Source organism: Amphibalanus amphitrite, unplaced genomic scaffold, assembly GCF_019059575.1.
Source record: "Amphibalanus amphitrite isolate SeventyFive unplaced genomic scaffold, NRLGWU_Aamphi_draft 000306F_arrow, whole genome shotgun sequence".
Taxonomy (NCBI): domain Eukaryota; kingdom Metazoa; phylum Arthropoda; class Thecostraca; order Balanomorpha; family Balanidae; genus Amphibalanus; species Amphibalanus amphitrite.
The window spans coordinates 21,997-37,003 of NW_024881801.1; the positions used below are offsets into that span (position 1 = coordinate 21,997).

The 15,007-nt window shown below is 50.1% G+C and overlaps 1 protein-coding gene, 1 long non-coding RNA gene and 2 other non-coding genes across 4 annotated transcripts in view; all 4 read right to left on the minus strand.

Annotated features, from left to right (window-relative positions):
- Positions 1–15,007, minus strand: part of LOC122388018 (mucin-5AC-like) — a 94,556-nt gene that overhangs the window by 11,963 nt on the left and 67,586 nt on the right. The window contains exon 13 of the mRNA XM_043378755.1: positions 1,537–1,646. Coding sequence (XP_043234690.1) covers positions 1,537–1,646 — 110 coding nt within the window. The remainder of the gene's footprint in view (positions 1–1,536; positions 1,647–15,007) is intronic.
- LOC122388020 lies at positions 2,457–7,994 on the minus strand. The gene is made up of 2 exons (XR_006257722.1): positions 7,709–7,994; positions 2,457–4,756 (listed from the first exon to the last, which is right to left on the minus strand). It is a non-coding gene; the product is annotated as an uncharacterized LOC122388020 (long non-coding RNA).
- Positions 11,039–11,110, minus strand: Trnaq-cug. The gene has a single exon. It is a non-coding gene; the product is annotated as a tRNA-Gln (tRNA).
- Trnaq-cug lies at positions 12,252–12,323 on the minus strand. Its single transcript has one exon. It is a non-coding gene; the product is annotated as a tRNA-Gln (tRNA).

A 15,007-nucleotide genomic window follows, 5' to 3' on the forward strand; every position in this document is an offset into this window, starting at 1 on the left:
CCGGAGACTGCTTGCACTTTCAGCAGATTACCAAACCAGACATAAGAGCGGGAAGTAGAGAGTGGTTTGGCAAAGGCAATTATGTAACTGAAAGGCTTAGAAGTAGCGACTAATGAAATCGGTATTACTTCACGAGACAGTGCGAATAACAGCAAGAAACAGGCCACTATTCCAGCGTAATTGTTGCAAGACGATTTGTGTTATTCCTTCAGAAAATCAAAAGGCATTCTGGTTCGCTCACCTGTCAAACGGCGGAATTGATGATGCATGCAACTTTATTGCATATCAAAATCCGTAAGAAATGAGCAGTGAGCACGTCCCTATCGGTTATCAAATAAAATCTACTCCCAGTTCGATTTTATCAATTCAAGCAGTCTTGCGATCTTCGTTAAACGATTGTCACATGCTGATTGATGACTGACAATAGGTAGCCGAATTCAGACCACGGCGAACTTCAAATAAAAAAAGCGATAAATGCATATCAGCGCATCTTGACGGAGCACTTCTGTGTTTGACTCTCCACTAGCTCTGTCATTTTCCAGTGCTCTCATTATTCATCCTTCCATTTTGCGCCGAACCCAGCCCCTCTGTGTTTCCTGGTAGTAGTGCACTACTACACTCCAGGGTAATGCAAGTGTATTGCAGCCGTCCGCGTGCATTGCGGTAGAGTTTTCCGTGCTACTGTTGCACACCGTCCGTTTCATTGGCAGCAGGTCAGCTGTCAGCCGAGTTTCACCTCTGCCACGACTGGTGTGGAGGTCTGGCCGCAGTTCCGCACGAGACTGTGCAATGCAGCCGCCACCAGTTTTGGAAACACACCGACGTGCACGCAAATGCCCTGAGATCACAGCCTTCCGGATGTGACATCATACTGGTTCGATGAAATATTAATTTGTGTCGCGAGAAATGAGCTAGAGATTTTAATTGCAGAATCCTGAAATTGAGCAATACTGAATTATAACCAGCGAAAAGAGCCGACCAGAATGGTCCGCTCTCGGCAAAAAATTTGCTAAGGCGGCACCGCAAAATTTATGCAATGTGAGAAAATGACCCAGAAAGTGGAAAAAGAGCAGCCAGGTTTTTGTATCCGTCCAATTTCACTACCACTTGCCAACCGGACCAGGCGGACGAGTTCAGGGACCGATTCAATATTCAGCGGGCCACCCCCGGCGGGTCCACCGTCTAACGGTGCACCAGGAGACAATTACTATCAGTCCAGCCTATCGAAGATGCCGGCTGCAGAGAAACTTGATCGGGTCCCGTTAGCCGTGTATAGCCGGCAAAGCGGCCAATAAAAGAATCGATTACGTGTCATTATAATCAGGCTATAAAGATGCGAGATGGCAATAATCGCTAATTAATAGGTGACGTGATATCAAAATATTCACCAGCTGATGACCTTGTGAAAAGAAATAATTTGCATGCATGGTTCAATAGGTACTTTAATAATTAGTAAATATCAAAAATATTAAAAACAATCAACCAATAAGAGAGATAGAAAACAGGCGGCCCAATCAACACCAGACAGCCGCTTACCTTTATGGACCCATTTGTTGCACGTCGAGCAAGTGACCATGCCCAAGTCTTCCGGCTTCTTGTTATAGCATTTGAAGCAGATAGGACAGTACTTGGCCTTCTTCCACAATCTGAAACAAAAAGAAGCAGAAATGAAACGCCAACTCCGCTCAGTTGTATCTTTTACGGGAAACACAACCAAAGTGCACTTATCAGCCAGTATATCAGCCGCAGCGGATCAGCAGAACTTTGAACCCGAGCAAAAAAAAAGCGCCCATTGGTAACTGGCGCCGAAAGTAAACCAGTGATAAGCCTCATCAAATGCAAGACACAGGCTCGGCGATGACGGAACCGTTCAGCCAGAGCGGTCGCTTTGGGGCACATCCCACACAACCGGACCCGTCACGTCGCATCGCTCCCGATTTCAACACCCCCCGCCGGCCGAACCGTCACAAAACCGGCAGCCGGCGACCCTATCCTGAAGCGCCGAAATGCCAGTGTTTGATCACCGACAATCTATCGCATTCCGACGCACGCCAGTATGTCTATAAATCAAATAGAAAACGTTATCAAGTTGTGAGCCTGCGTCACGAAGCGACAGACAGCACTCACAATTTCAGATCCATCCATAATACTATAGCCAAGCATCCGTGCGATGAAAATGGACCAATACTTGACAGGCATGAGGATTACATCAAGACATCAATTTTGCATTAAATCTGGTTCTTTAACTGTAATTGTAAAAATTAGGTAGAACAAATAAGCCTCTATTGCTCTCCAGCGATAAGGCTCTAAATGTAGCAAACACGCACAACCAAACCAAATCTAGCCAACGCGGTAGTGAGCTTTTTGCTATGCATAGTGGATAAACTTGTCACTTTTGCCTGACGTAACGCCTGTCAGCGGGGCCTTTAGCCCTTACCTTCAGCAAAGACGTCTGCTGGTGAACTGGATTGTATTGGCGTCAGATACAGGACTTTATATATGATGACACACACGTGTACGAAACTGGGACGCTGACCGACACGCGTGAATGTAGGACGCAGGGCGGCCGGCTGGGCACTGCAAAGCGCAGCGTCAATCAACTTTATTATTGTACATGCGTGCGGGCCGGGCCGCCCGTCCGTCACACGATGAGCGTGGCGAATAGGATTTTGCAAGGTTTCAATTAGTGTAAACTGTGAGGGTGCAGGATGGAGCAAGGCTGTGCGACATTATCTCACCCTCCCCGGGAGCCGACAATAGGAGGCGTCAATGAACACTTGCAACAAGACATGATAGTATGATGCACAGGTATGCATTGTTGGAGATCGACATCGAAAGCAGCATCAGGTAGAGATCCCATCGGTTCGCCAGGCATCATGGTGAGCAGCAGAAATATTCTCGGACGCCGTAGAATGTAGATGGACCGTAGGTACTCGTATGTGCGCCTCTGGAGTGGCCAGCGCTTGGTGCTGGAGTACAGCGGCGGCCGGCTGGTATCCTGATATCGCCCGAGATGGTGATAGTGAGGTCACCAGAGAGGTGACGGCGACGTCAGGTGATGTTGTAGCCGGATGCCTGCAGGAAGGCGCTGCCACGAGTGTGGTGACGTGGCGTAGAGAGTTCGGTCCACCGGTACACCGTGCCGTGTTGATGAGGCGGGTGTGTAGACGGCGTCGGCGTTAGAAGACTGCTGCTTGATGTGGCTGGAGAACCAACAGGGGAATCTCGATGGCAGGAACAGACGGATGTCGACCAGTGCAGGTCTTCGCGGCTGGACTGGGCCCTTGTCCAGATGGATACGCGAAGATGGAAACCTGTGACCATAACTGACACATCGTTGTGCAAAGCGGCTGACAACCTATACCTATTGTGACTCGAGGGGTGTTGAGATAAATGGTTAGGTAGTGAGATGTTGGGAACTTGGAAGAAGTGGTAATGCCTGTATCCGACTTTTTACGTTTGGACAAATCTACAAACTATAGTGAAGCAAAATATACAAGAACAATTGGCCAGCGATACAAGTACACACGATTTACAAGTAATACAAGGATACACATTTGACAAGCAAGACAATACATACCATCATATTTGCATATGGGTATGTGGACGGCACTTGGCCGTGTCTTCTTTATGAACCATGGTGCGTGACGTTCAAGTGACAATAAGCATCATGTGACACAAGCAACCAAAATGTACAATCAAAAACGTGAGGCTTAGAAGGGAGCAAAATTTTGGCCTCACCATGTTGCACTTCCGCTTACATGATAATGTGAAGATCCTCGAAGTTGTAGATGTATCGGGGCGCCGGCCGGGCGTGGCACGGTCGCACTGTGGTACATTGTATATAATCAGGCTTGAAGAGCCTGGCGGAAGCGAAACATGATAACGGGGAAGTTTGAAGAAAATTAACGTTTAAAAAGAGTGATTACGAAAGAGAGGGTAAAAATACCAGCCAGAATGGCTAAAAACGAGATGACGTAGTTTTTGATAGATGTGCCAATGGAGGTTGTGGTCATAGAGTCGAAAAGACCACGGGAGTGTGTAAGAGCTGTGTGTTGAACAGAGGTTTCATTACGTTGCGTAAGGTTCAAGATGGGAGCATCTAAACAAAAAGAAATGGGTTCACAGCTTTTTATTGATCGATGAGATAGACAAATTCTCTCTTTGTGGCATTGTTGGGAAGTAATAAATTCGATGGTAATGAGGGAGTCTTCAGTAGTGAGTGAAACGGTTCTAGTGGACAGCGGGATAGCGTTGAAGGAAACGGATGCGGGTCCTGACGAACAAAGGGATTTGGCACGTAGGACGATTTTTTTGCAGCCAACGGACATGAGTGACATCCGTCGACCGATACTACGGATTCTATCCTAGGACATATTTTGGATGTGGAGAGGGATAGGTACGTATCGTTGGTGGTGAAAGGGGCGCTAATATGCAAATAATTTTGATTTACTTACTCGGTTACCTTTCTGTTGGCGGGTACAATCAGAGGCAGCGTCCGATGTCGTTCTCTTTGGTGCCACAAGCATGAGCAGCACCTATTTGTGATCAAAAGTATGAATTGGGTGGGAGGGGGGAATATAAAGTTTCCTACCGAACCATTATCGTTATCGTTCGGGTATGTAGCAGTTAAGTATAATAACAAGGCTTATGCTTTTGGCGGAGTCCGGTAGGTAGTTGTTTGGTTTTATGTATGTTCATTGATCCAAAATCAGACGAGGTGCATAATTGTACCCGCAATCTCGAAGATTGGTATCTGTGGACAGAACAAGGCTGAAGTGTCAAGTAACGCCATAAGGAGCTAGATTTCCAAATGTCAAAATAATGTCACAAAAAATGCGAAGAACATTGTCACACAAAACACCATATTCAAGACATTGCATGTCATTTCATGTCATTTCATTGCATGTCTTTGCATTGCAATTTTATTGCAACATGAATTCTTAACTATAGGTACTTATTACTATAGGGATATATACAAAAGGGAAGCGCTTCCATATGTACAGGTACCTACAACAATCTTTGTCCTTGGCTATTCTTGAGCTCTATCTGAGACTTTTTCTCCTTTACTCTCTTACGGTACCGGAGCTCTATAATATATTCTTTCTCAATTCTCACTTTTTTCAGCACAAGGACGAGAGCTTTTTTTTTATGTAACTGGCAGTTACGTTACTGACCATATCTTGGAGGTGCCCGTAAGTTGGCTCTTGGCCTTAGATTATAATGCGGTGGAGCTTGTGCCATCGCTGGTCCTCGGGCATTGTAAATTTCCTCCATTTCTGCCAATTCAAACCGTCGCTGCGGTGGCATTCTTTCTAGAACCTCTCTCTGTTCCTGCGGTCTTTCGGGTTGAGGGTCTGCATGGGTCCCTGGGTCGGCCAGCAGCGTAATGGGAGTGTTCTCGCCAGTATTGCTGCCTGGGGTAGCTTCGCCTACGGAACGTGTAGCAGATTCACCACTGTGAGCCACAGGAGGTTTCTGAGCATTGAAGGGGTTGTCCTCGGTGAATTTTTTTAATCGGTTGACGTGCACGAGTTGCACGTCACCGGGATTTTCCAGATGCTGGATACGTGCATTGACGGGACTAGTCAAATGCAGCACTCTGTATGGACCTTTGTTTAACTTTTGAAGCTTGCGGGTGAGTCCAGGTTTGAATTGAGGATTGTGAAGGTACACCAGCATGCCTTCATGGATGGACGGAGGATTGGATTGGGTTGGATGGGATCGTTCTTGCGCCAAGATGGCGGCCTCATTGTTGTCGCGCACCACGTCATGAAGTGCCGACAAATGTTTATGGAGCAAGTCACGGTAGGAATCAATGGAGGCAAAAGGATCAAAGGGCAGTTGAGCATCGACGTCCAATGGAAGAAGTACATCACGACCAGTGAATATCTGAGCGGGAGTTTCACCGGTAGAACGGTTGATGGAAGACCGAATGGCTAAAAGAGCCATGGGCAGAACTTCGTCCCAATTCTTTTGGGATGGATCGACGAAATGAGATAAGATATTTGCTATAGTAGCATGCAGTCGTTCCACACGGCCGTTGGCCTGTGGATGACGAGGAGATGAAAGGATGCGTTTGACACCCAGAAGCTTACAAATGGATTGCATGAGTTTTGAAGTGAAATTGGATCCACGATCACTAAGAAGATTTTTACTGATGCCGTACCTTGAACATAAACAGTATGCTGAATAGTACGGTCAGACACGTGGATTGGTATTTGACAATGACCTAAAATCTGAATTGGGGTACCGGTAACTCCTAAAATAGATAGTGATGACTTTTCAAGTGGACTCGAAATACTGCACGATTGAAAGAACTTGTTGCTAATGAGGCAGATACTGGATCCGGTGTCATATAAGGCTGAACCAGGTTGGTCCTTAACAGAGATTTCCAGGATTGGTGGACGAGGGCGTGTACCTGAATTATCAGCTGCCACGCTCGCGAACGCTGTAGTCCCATTTAGCGTCGCGAGCGGTTGCCGTTTGGGGATGGACTCCGTCGGGAGTGACTCGATCCCCTCCGATCCGGAGATCGGGATTGCGACCTTGAATAAGATCGGTACCGTCGGTCCCGAGAGTGAGACCTTGATGAGCGGCGATAACGATCATAGCGGTCCCTCGATGAGTGACAGTGATCTGAACAGCGTTGTTGGTGCTGTGAATACGAGGGAGGACGATAGGAAGAATGACGTTGGCGAGCTGGGTATGCGTTTCGCTGGTGAGTATATGACGGTGGCGTTGAATAGCCACGACCACGATTGGGAAACGACCCACGCTGGCGAAAGTTTCGCCGGAAGGGCTGTCGTCCTCTCCCCCGCTGAGGGGTTTGGGAGGCGGCGAGCTCGAGGCTGGCCACACGGTGCTGCAACTGCTGAACCACGTCCGAGTTTAACTCCGTGGCCGACACAGAATGTGTAGCAGATGTGTCCGAAGATGGAAGGAACACACAATTTAATTCTTGGGTTCTTGCCAAAGCTATGGCGGCATCAAAATCGGATGGGTTTTGTGGCAAGACCAGCTGACGTAGGCTTGGTTTTAAGCCTTTGACGAAAGCTGCTGCTGCGGTTCGGTTTTTTAGCTGTTTGGTTTCGGGGGTAGCGTCCCATTCGGTCAAACATTTGGTTTTGTTTCTGAGTCGGAATGCATACGCATCGACGGACTCTTGCGGATGTTGTGTGCAAGTCATTAGATCTTGTAAACGGGATGATACGGGGCGATCAGAGTTGATCGCGGATGTCAGGCGAGTAGCGAATTCTTCAAAGGTGGGAGCATGATTCAAGTCATGACGGTTTCGGACCAGTTCGGCCATTTTACTGTCCAGTTTTGTTTTAGCTACTTTGAGGGTGACGCTGTCGGGCCAGGAACCCATGGTTTTAGCGTCACGGACTTCTTGCAAAAAATCTTGAATCGGGAATGAACCGTCATAAATTGGTATGAATGTCGAAATTTGGTGAATGTTAAGGCTAGAAACTGGTTGGGTATGATCGACCGGCATGGTAAGACCAGAGAGAGATATTTTTTAAGTATAAAACCAAATATGAGAAGAGAGATTTCTATACGACAAAAATAACAGAATTTAAGACCTTTCTACCTAGAATTTAACTATACACAACGGGACATGGGTCCGGGTTGGGGGAGGGGGGGGGGGTAATAGATACCCCAGCCACCGCTGCCACCAAATGTCAGCGGGGCCTTTAGCCCTTACCTTCAGCAAAGACGTCTGCTGGTGAACTGGATTGTATTGGCGTCAGATACAGGACTTTATATATGATGACACACACGTGTACGAAACTGGGACGCTGACCGACACGCGTGAATGTAGGACGCAGGGCGGCCGGCTGGGCACTGCAAAGCGCAGCGTCAATCAACTTTATTATTGTACATGCGTGCGGGCCGGGCCGCCCGTCCGTCACACGATGAGCGTGGCGAATAGGATTTTGCAAGGTTTCAATTAGTGTAAACTGTGAGGGTGCAGGATGGAGCAAGGCTGTGCGACACGCCTCGCTTTACACAGCACCCTACAACAATGCTGTCGCCACATCAGCTTCAGCTATTTAGTATATTTCATTCAGCATTGTGTAAACCCATCAGCCTTGCAGTCAGTAACTCCGACGAACCCATCTGAATAACAACAGCCCAGCAGCACATGAAACTCCGCTAGTTTCAGTCGCTCGCGGGGACTCATTCTCCCCAAACAACGATTCTGCAACACCTATTGCGCCCTCTCCTTTTCGTTAGCGCTGCACGGGACGACGCCCACAACCGCGGGCGGTGGCCATTCCCTCCCATCGCCTCCAATGCTGCCTCGGGTCCGCACTAAACCGCCCCCTGACCGGTGCCGTGCAACCGTACCGCCGTGACCGGATCAGATATCAGTCCCAGAGCGGTCCGGTACGACCGCGCCGGCGGCCGCCCGCCTTGCATCTCAGACGATACCGCCGCCTCTCCGTGGAGAGAAAGTGTTCCGCCAGCAGCCCACTAACAAGCCGGCAGGCGTGCCCGATGTTCCTGCCATGTCGGACGTCCCGGTGACCCCTGCTGACCGATCGGTCACGCCCGACCACGCGCACCACCGACCAGACCGACCGGCGCGCCATTCGACACGGATCGGAGCGATCCGCGGAGACAGACGGACGAGGTAAAGGGTTGGAATCAGTGCAATGAAAAGTCTGAGTACAATCATTTCAACGGAAACACATAAAGTTAAGTACTTACAAAGTGAGATTTGAAGATGTTGTAAGACTGTAGTTAAATTTATCCAGGCGATATTTTTGTAAAGACATATATTTTGAACGGTGGCACCTAACGAGGAACGAACGTAAATTTACGTAAGCCTACATTCATTAACTGGTAGCAGCAAATCAGAACACTTCACACGCCTCATGACACACAAACTTAGAAACGGGAGGGCTAATGGAGCCAGTGGGCTCATCAAGCGACACATCAAATCGACAAAAACTAACTGGAAAGTCGCTCGACACCGCGCCGGCGCGGGGCGCTGGACGGGTCCGTGTCACGCCGAGCCGGGACTGTCACCCCGACAGGCTACTGTGGCTCCAGGATTGCCCACCGGCACCTCTCACATTCCTGACCCGGCCCACGACAGAAGGAGAATGTCGATCGGTCTCGGGCGTCTCTCAGACACCGCGAGTGGGACGGTTTCCCCATGGTTCTGTCCTGGTTCCGACGTTTCGCCACGGACCCACGCCCCGAGTTCGTCACAGGTCATCAGTTCGGGATCAGCTCGAGCTCAACCACAAAATTCACAGCGAAATCAACTATTTCGATAGGCAGCAAGTACTATTCACCGATTAAGCAGTTATCGATTGTTAAATGATGAGGGGCGAGGGCCCTCGCTGAAATCACTGCGGAATTGAAGCATTCCCTATCAAATGTCTTACGATAATGTGCGTCAATTCTCAGCTCTTCATTAGCAGTCCATCAATGAGCACAACACATCCATACAACAGATAAATGTGCCAGGTCATGACAATCACTCATATAGCACTGCTCACAGATAGAGTCTATTGTCTCTCTCACAACAGGCAAACCTTGGCCTGCACCACTTGTCGAGAAACCACGGCGCTACCGCCGCGGCCGGCAGGTGAGCCAGTCTGAGGGACATCCATCGGCGTTTTTATCGCAGCTGCAGCGACACGACCACGCAGCTGAGAGTGAGAGCTGAGGGTGCTCATTGCTCCGTGCTCACAGCAGGACCGCAGTGGTGGTATCCGACTGTGGCTGCCGACAACCGGCCAGTAGCAACGGGAGACGGAGACCGGTAGACAGGACATTGCAATCAATGGATATTGGACACCAAACCAGGCTACAGAAGCCCGCACTGGGTGCTTATCACCATCGCAGTCCCGAAAGGAACGCAGGAACAAGGCTTCAAGAGTGGACGGTAAGTGCGGGATGAGGTTTTGGGGTAAGTAGTCAGCAGATTCGGAGCGTGCAGAAAGTAGAAAGCCACCGGCATTCGCTTTACTCTTCCTACTGCCTTGCGGACAGATGCCGGGAGAGATGTGTCGAGATTTTGGACGTCTAGAGTAGCGGCACAGCACACAGCCGTCCCCGAGGCGACAATAATCACGAAATGATCAGTTAATGGAGTTTCTCTCGACTGCAGCACGTGACAAGTTTGCTGCGACGGACTGATATTGGAAAGTAACCCTGCGGATGAACCATAAATTAAGCAGACAGGGCGGCAGATTTTCTACCTTTCCCTCACGAAAGGCTGAGTTTTGGCACATAGTTACATAACTAGACAGCTGTTTAATTACCAAGGATGCAAGGAGACGATCTGTGCAATAATGCTCATTCATATTCGCTGATAACGCCGATAACACTATTCACGTTCATGCATTACCAAGCGACCGGGCAAACAGATTTCACCGATTTTATACAAAGCTTCGGCAAGCCCACAACCAATCATTTGAACTGTAAGTCACCAGTCAGCGTCCATCTCTGGGATCAGCGATGAAGGAGTCAAGGACCACCGTCACCATCAGGACTCTGCGTCAGCTATAGGCTGCTGAGCTCGCGCTGACGACATCTTCAGCGCCAGCGGGACGGGCGAGTCTCTCCCGACGACAGACGAGCTCGTCACGGCCCGGTTGATGGCGGCTTTGGTCAGGTTGGTGGCACTGACACCGGAGAAGGACTCTGGGGATAAGTCCTCACCTGACGTGAAGATGAAGGACGGGTGACTTCTGCGCGGGAAGACTTTTTTCAGAAAACGGTCAAAACGGTCCCGCGGGTACGAAACATGCCAGTTAGAAGTGAGGCGAGCAGACAGCACAATGGGCAATGAAAATTAATGTCAGTCATGGTTGCGTGTCGACAGAAGTCATCCGTCAGCTCAGGGAAGTCATCGACACCACAGTTCGCTAATCCGAAATGGGGTAAGGTGCGCAGCACAGATACGGGCCACACGCAACCGCATGCATTCCGATAAGAACAATGGGGTACGCAAAATGAAGGGGCTTGCACTTTAGAACATTCCTTGGCACTCGTGTGACCTCGCAAAACCACGAGGTCCCGCCGAGATTTGAACTCGGATCGCAGGATTCAGAGTCCTGAGTGCTAACCGTTACACCACGGGGCCGCACGAACAATCTCACGAACTAAAACTCGGCGAAACTCTCGGCAGCAGCAGCAGCTAAACTATGGATAAAAAACACTTCAAAAGCTTCTTTGCAAAACACACTAAGTTTATACAAATCGTTCTAGTGGCGTGCATCTCTTATAGCATTTGCATAACTTTGTCCCGATGTTAGGCGAGTGACGATCAAAAACACTAAACAGTGTATGAAACAAATGTTTTTTTGCGGGGAGGCGGGCGTCTTATTTATATTGCTCCCTCCCAACCACTAAATTGGTGCACTGTAAAAAATGTAAGGCTGTAGAGTACATACGGGGGTCGGGGGACTATGGGGTCCACTTAGTTCCGCATTAGGTACCCCATTGCTTGCCTTCAGTTTGCCACTCGCAAGCAAACAGGCATTGAGGCCATTTTTACCACCTAATGACTAGCCTTTCACATCACTTCATGCGGTTCTCGGACAATCAAATCGCATTTAATATTCAGGAAAAGATGCTGGTTTAAGCAAAATCGTCTTCTGTGTAATGATCAGCTAAGTTACAGCGTTATGCAATAATTCAAGACTTCATCTCATTTCCAAAGATAGTAGGGTAGCTAAGTCCAAAACTACCAACCAGGGATGCGGAGCCGTGGAAATTTCAGACGGCTCCGGCTCCGGCTCCGGCTCCGGAGAAAAAAATCGGCTCCGGCTCCGGCTCCGGCTCCGGGTGAAATGTCATGGCGGCTCCGGCTCCGGCTCCGGCTCCGAGTAAAATGATCCGGCTCCGGCGGCTCCGGCTCCGGCGGCTCCGGCTCCGGCTTCTACTCAGTACATCCCCCATGCGATCAATTAAATACGGGTGGAAGAAAAAAGGCGATGGGATTGGTACACGTTGCTTCTGTATTTGTATAACAAGGCTATTTTGAATACCACATTGTTTTACGCCTTGAACTGTCAAACCGAACTAGGTAAATAATTGTTTCCTCTTAAGAAAAGGAGCCGGAGTCGCCCCCCTTTTTGGCGGCTCCGACTCCGGCTCCGGCTCCGGGCTATATTGTTTCACAGCTCCGACTCCGGCTCCGGGCAAAATATGCCGGCTCCGGCGGCTCCGGCTCCGCATCCCTGCTACCAACCCATTTGACCTTGACACGAGGTCAAAAGGCAAGGTCCCGCCGAGATTTGAACTCGGATCGCAGGATTCAGAGTCCTGAGTGCTAACCGTTACACCACGGGGCCGGCACATCCACCTACAATGTGAAAGTCGTGCCAAAGAGCCGCCACACCGGCCGAACCCACCCACTCACCGCGCCGGCCGACCCGACAGGTCGGGAGGCACGGGCTGGCATCCGGCCAGACTGGGTAGGGCGGCGGTGATAGGGACGGACATCTGCACTGACGACTGATACCAGCAGTGCTGGCTTCACCACTCATTCGTATTAACTCCTCATTCCCGTGTCCGGTAAGCGGTCCTCCCCCCCCCTTTAGACGGAGCAGGACGCTTTGACAGGGGGCGGAGCTAGTCCCACAGGCAAGATACACGCTGCTCGTGAGTGGCTTATCGATATCCAATACGGTCAGCCGGACGATGTTTACCGTTGATGTGTGCAGACACTCCCATTGACTCTATACAATGATGGCAAATACGACGGCATGCTTCCGGAGGCCGTATCACGTCTGTTCATCAGCACTCAGTGGGGCTATGGCTTATACCAAACGTACTCGAGACAATGAGTTCACATTTGATGGCAAAAGAAACAGTAAAGGCGTAATAATTTCCATGTCTGTAGCTCACCTAACAAGTTTAGTCAGTTGATTACGGAGCGAGCGAAGCGAGCGTACTCTTTCCTTAGATTAACGGAAATTTCTGAGTATGAGCGGCCGGCCGGCCGGCCGGCCGGCCGGCCGTGGTCACGCTTTTGCGAGGCTTATATCTCAGCAACCACTTGACCGATTTACACGCGGTAATTTTTGTAGGGTAGCTTCATTCCTTCTACCAAGTATTGGACTATTCCCGATGCATGTGGGTGATCCCTTATGCACGTGCCACGTGCAAAACGAAGAGGTGTCACTTTTTTAATTGTTGCAATATCTCCGTAACTACTTGGCCGATTGCGCTGAAAGTTGGCATGTAGGTAGGCACCCACTAGGCAATGCATACCCATGTGCCAGAGTTGGGGTGCTGCTGCACGTGCGCACGTGCAGGGGTCGATTCCAGATCTCGAGAACGGCTGGACCGATGGCGCTCAAATTTGGTACATGGTTAGGGACCGGTTAGTAGGGTGCCGTGCAAAAGTCAGTTGGGACCCATTTTGCACGTGCGCACGTGCAGGGTGCCGCTTCCAGATCTCGAGAACGGCTGGGCCGATTGTGCTCAAATTCGGCACATCGCTAGAGACCGGTTAGTAGGGTGCCGTGCACAAGTCAACTGGAGGTACCCCCTCGAAATTTCGCACGTGCAAGGCTCACCCTCTCGCTCGCTCCGTTAGTCGCCCCAAAGGCGTTATACTGGTTTATTCCCACAATAAGTGAACTTATACAACTCTAACACCAACAGCTAACAAGCCAAAACAAAGCTTTATGGAGCTCCGCGAGCGCGGCATCTCGAACAAAAACAGACCCTTTGTTGTCGGACGAATAGCTACAAGGGCGATACGATGCATCAAACCTTTGTGTATAATGTGTAAGGCCATGCAGTCATTACTACTATCGGCACCTCAGCACACTGACACTCACAATGTCTAAACTTCGGAGGCACTAACGCCCTCAAATTATCGACTGCTTGGTAACCAGCCGCCTAAAACAATACCGCAAGGTCGTCCCTGTGCGTCTGGGCTGCGCTAGTGCTAATACACAGCCCAATGGGGTATGGTATAGGCTGTGTTTTGTACAACACAGGACCGCGGTGTGATCAAGGTCGGCTGCTGATTGGTTGGGACGAGCTCCGACCGTCCTGCCCGGGTGATTCCGCGAACAAAGACGTCAGACTCTGAGATTCACACGATAGTGTCATGGGAATATTGGACAAAAACAGTGGTAAATAATGGTGTCTGGTGCCAACAGTAAATTACAAAAAGGATGCGGCACAGACTACTGTTCACAGTGTTCAGTGTCTAAGTCTATAGAAGTGGTCAGCTCAGTCGCACCTCTTCACATAACTTCGATGTAAAATACTCGCGTAATGTTCACGCTAGGGTTTCTTTAGCATAAAAGCAATGTTTTAGGACGCATTTAGCACAATCATGGAATGCGGCTAAATTCGTCCCCCACAAACAAATCACACACTGAACTACCTTAGAAGCCTAAACTGCAAATTTCAATCATCGTCTTGTGACATAAAGAAAGCACAGGTCGCACTTCAAACACACCCAAGAGCGTCCTCAAGGATATGGGCAGGATAATGCGCAGCATGCGCTGACCCTCATGTCCTCACTGTTCGACCCCCAGTACAGACGTCCCTGCACCCTCAGTCGAATGACGACACCGAGCACCCTCACCCGTCCCGGCCTCGCCAGGTCAGTCGGTGTCCTCTCCTCGATCCTAGTCTGTACCCGGGAGGACACCCGTCCTCGGGGAACTAGCACGGGGGACACACCCCCTCGAGAGGCCGCCCAGCGCCGTGCCATGCCATGCCGTCACGAACACTAACGACAGCCCGGACGGACTGATAGTCGCTGATTGATAACACGACACTCCCGGGACACTGACCGGCGCCGGCGGCGACTCTGTCAGGCTTGGAAGGACGCACCGCTCGCCTGTGACCCTCCCGTCCCGCCTCACCGCCCCCGGCGCCGTCAGCGGGCACGGCACATTGCGACAGCCGTCCGTCCCACCATCCAGCACCGCCAGCCTTGACATTCACCGGGTGGCCCATTTTCGGCGGCTGTGCGCAGGATGGGGTACCATGGTGTGATCAGCGATGC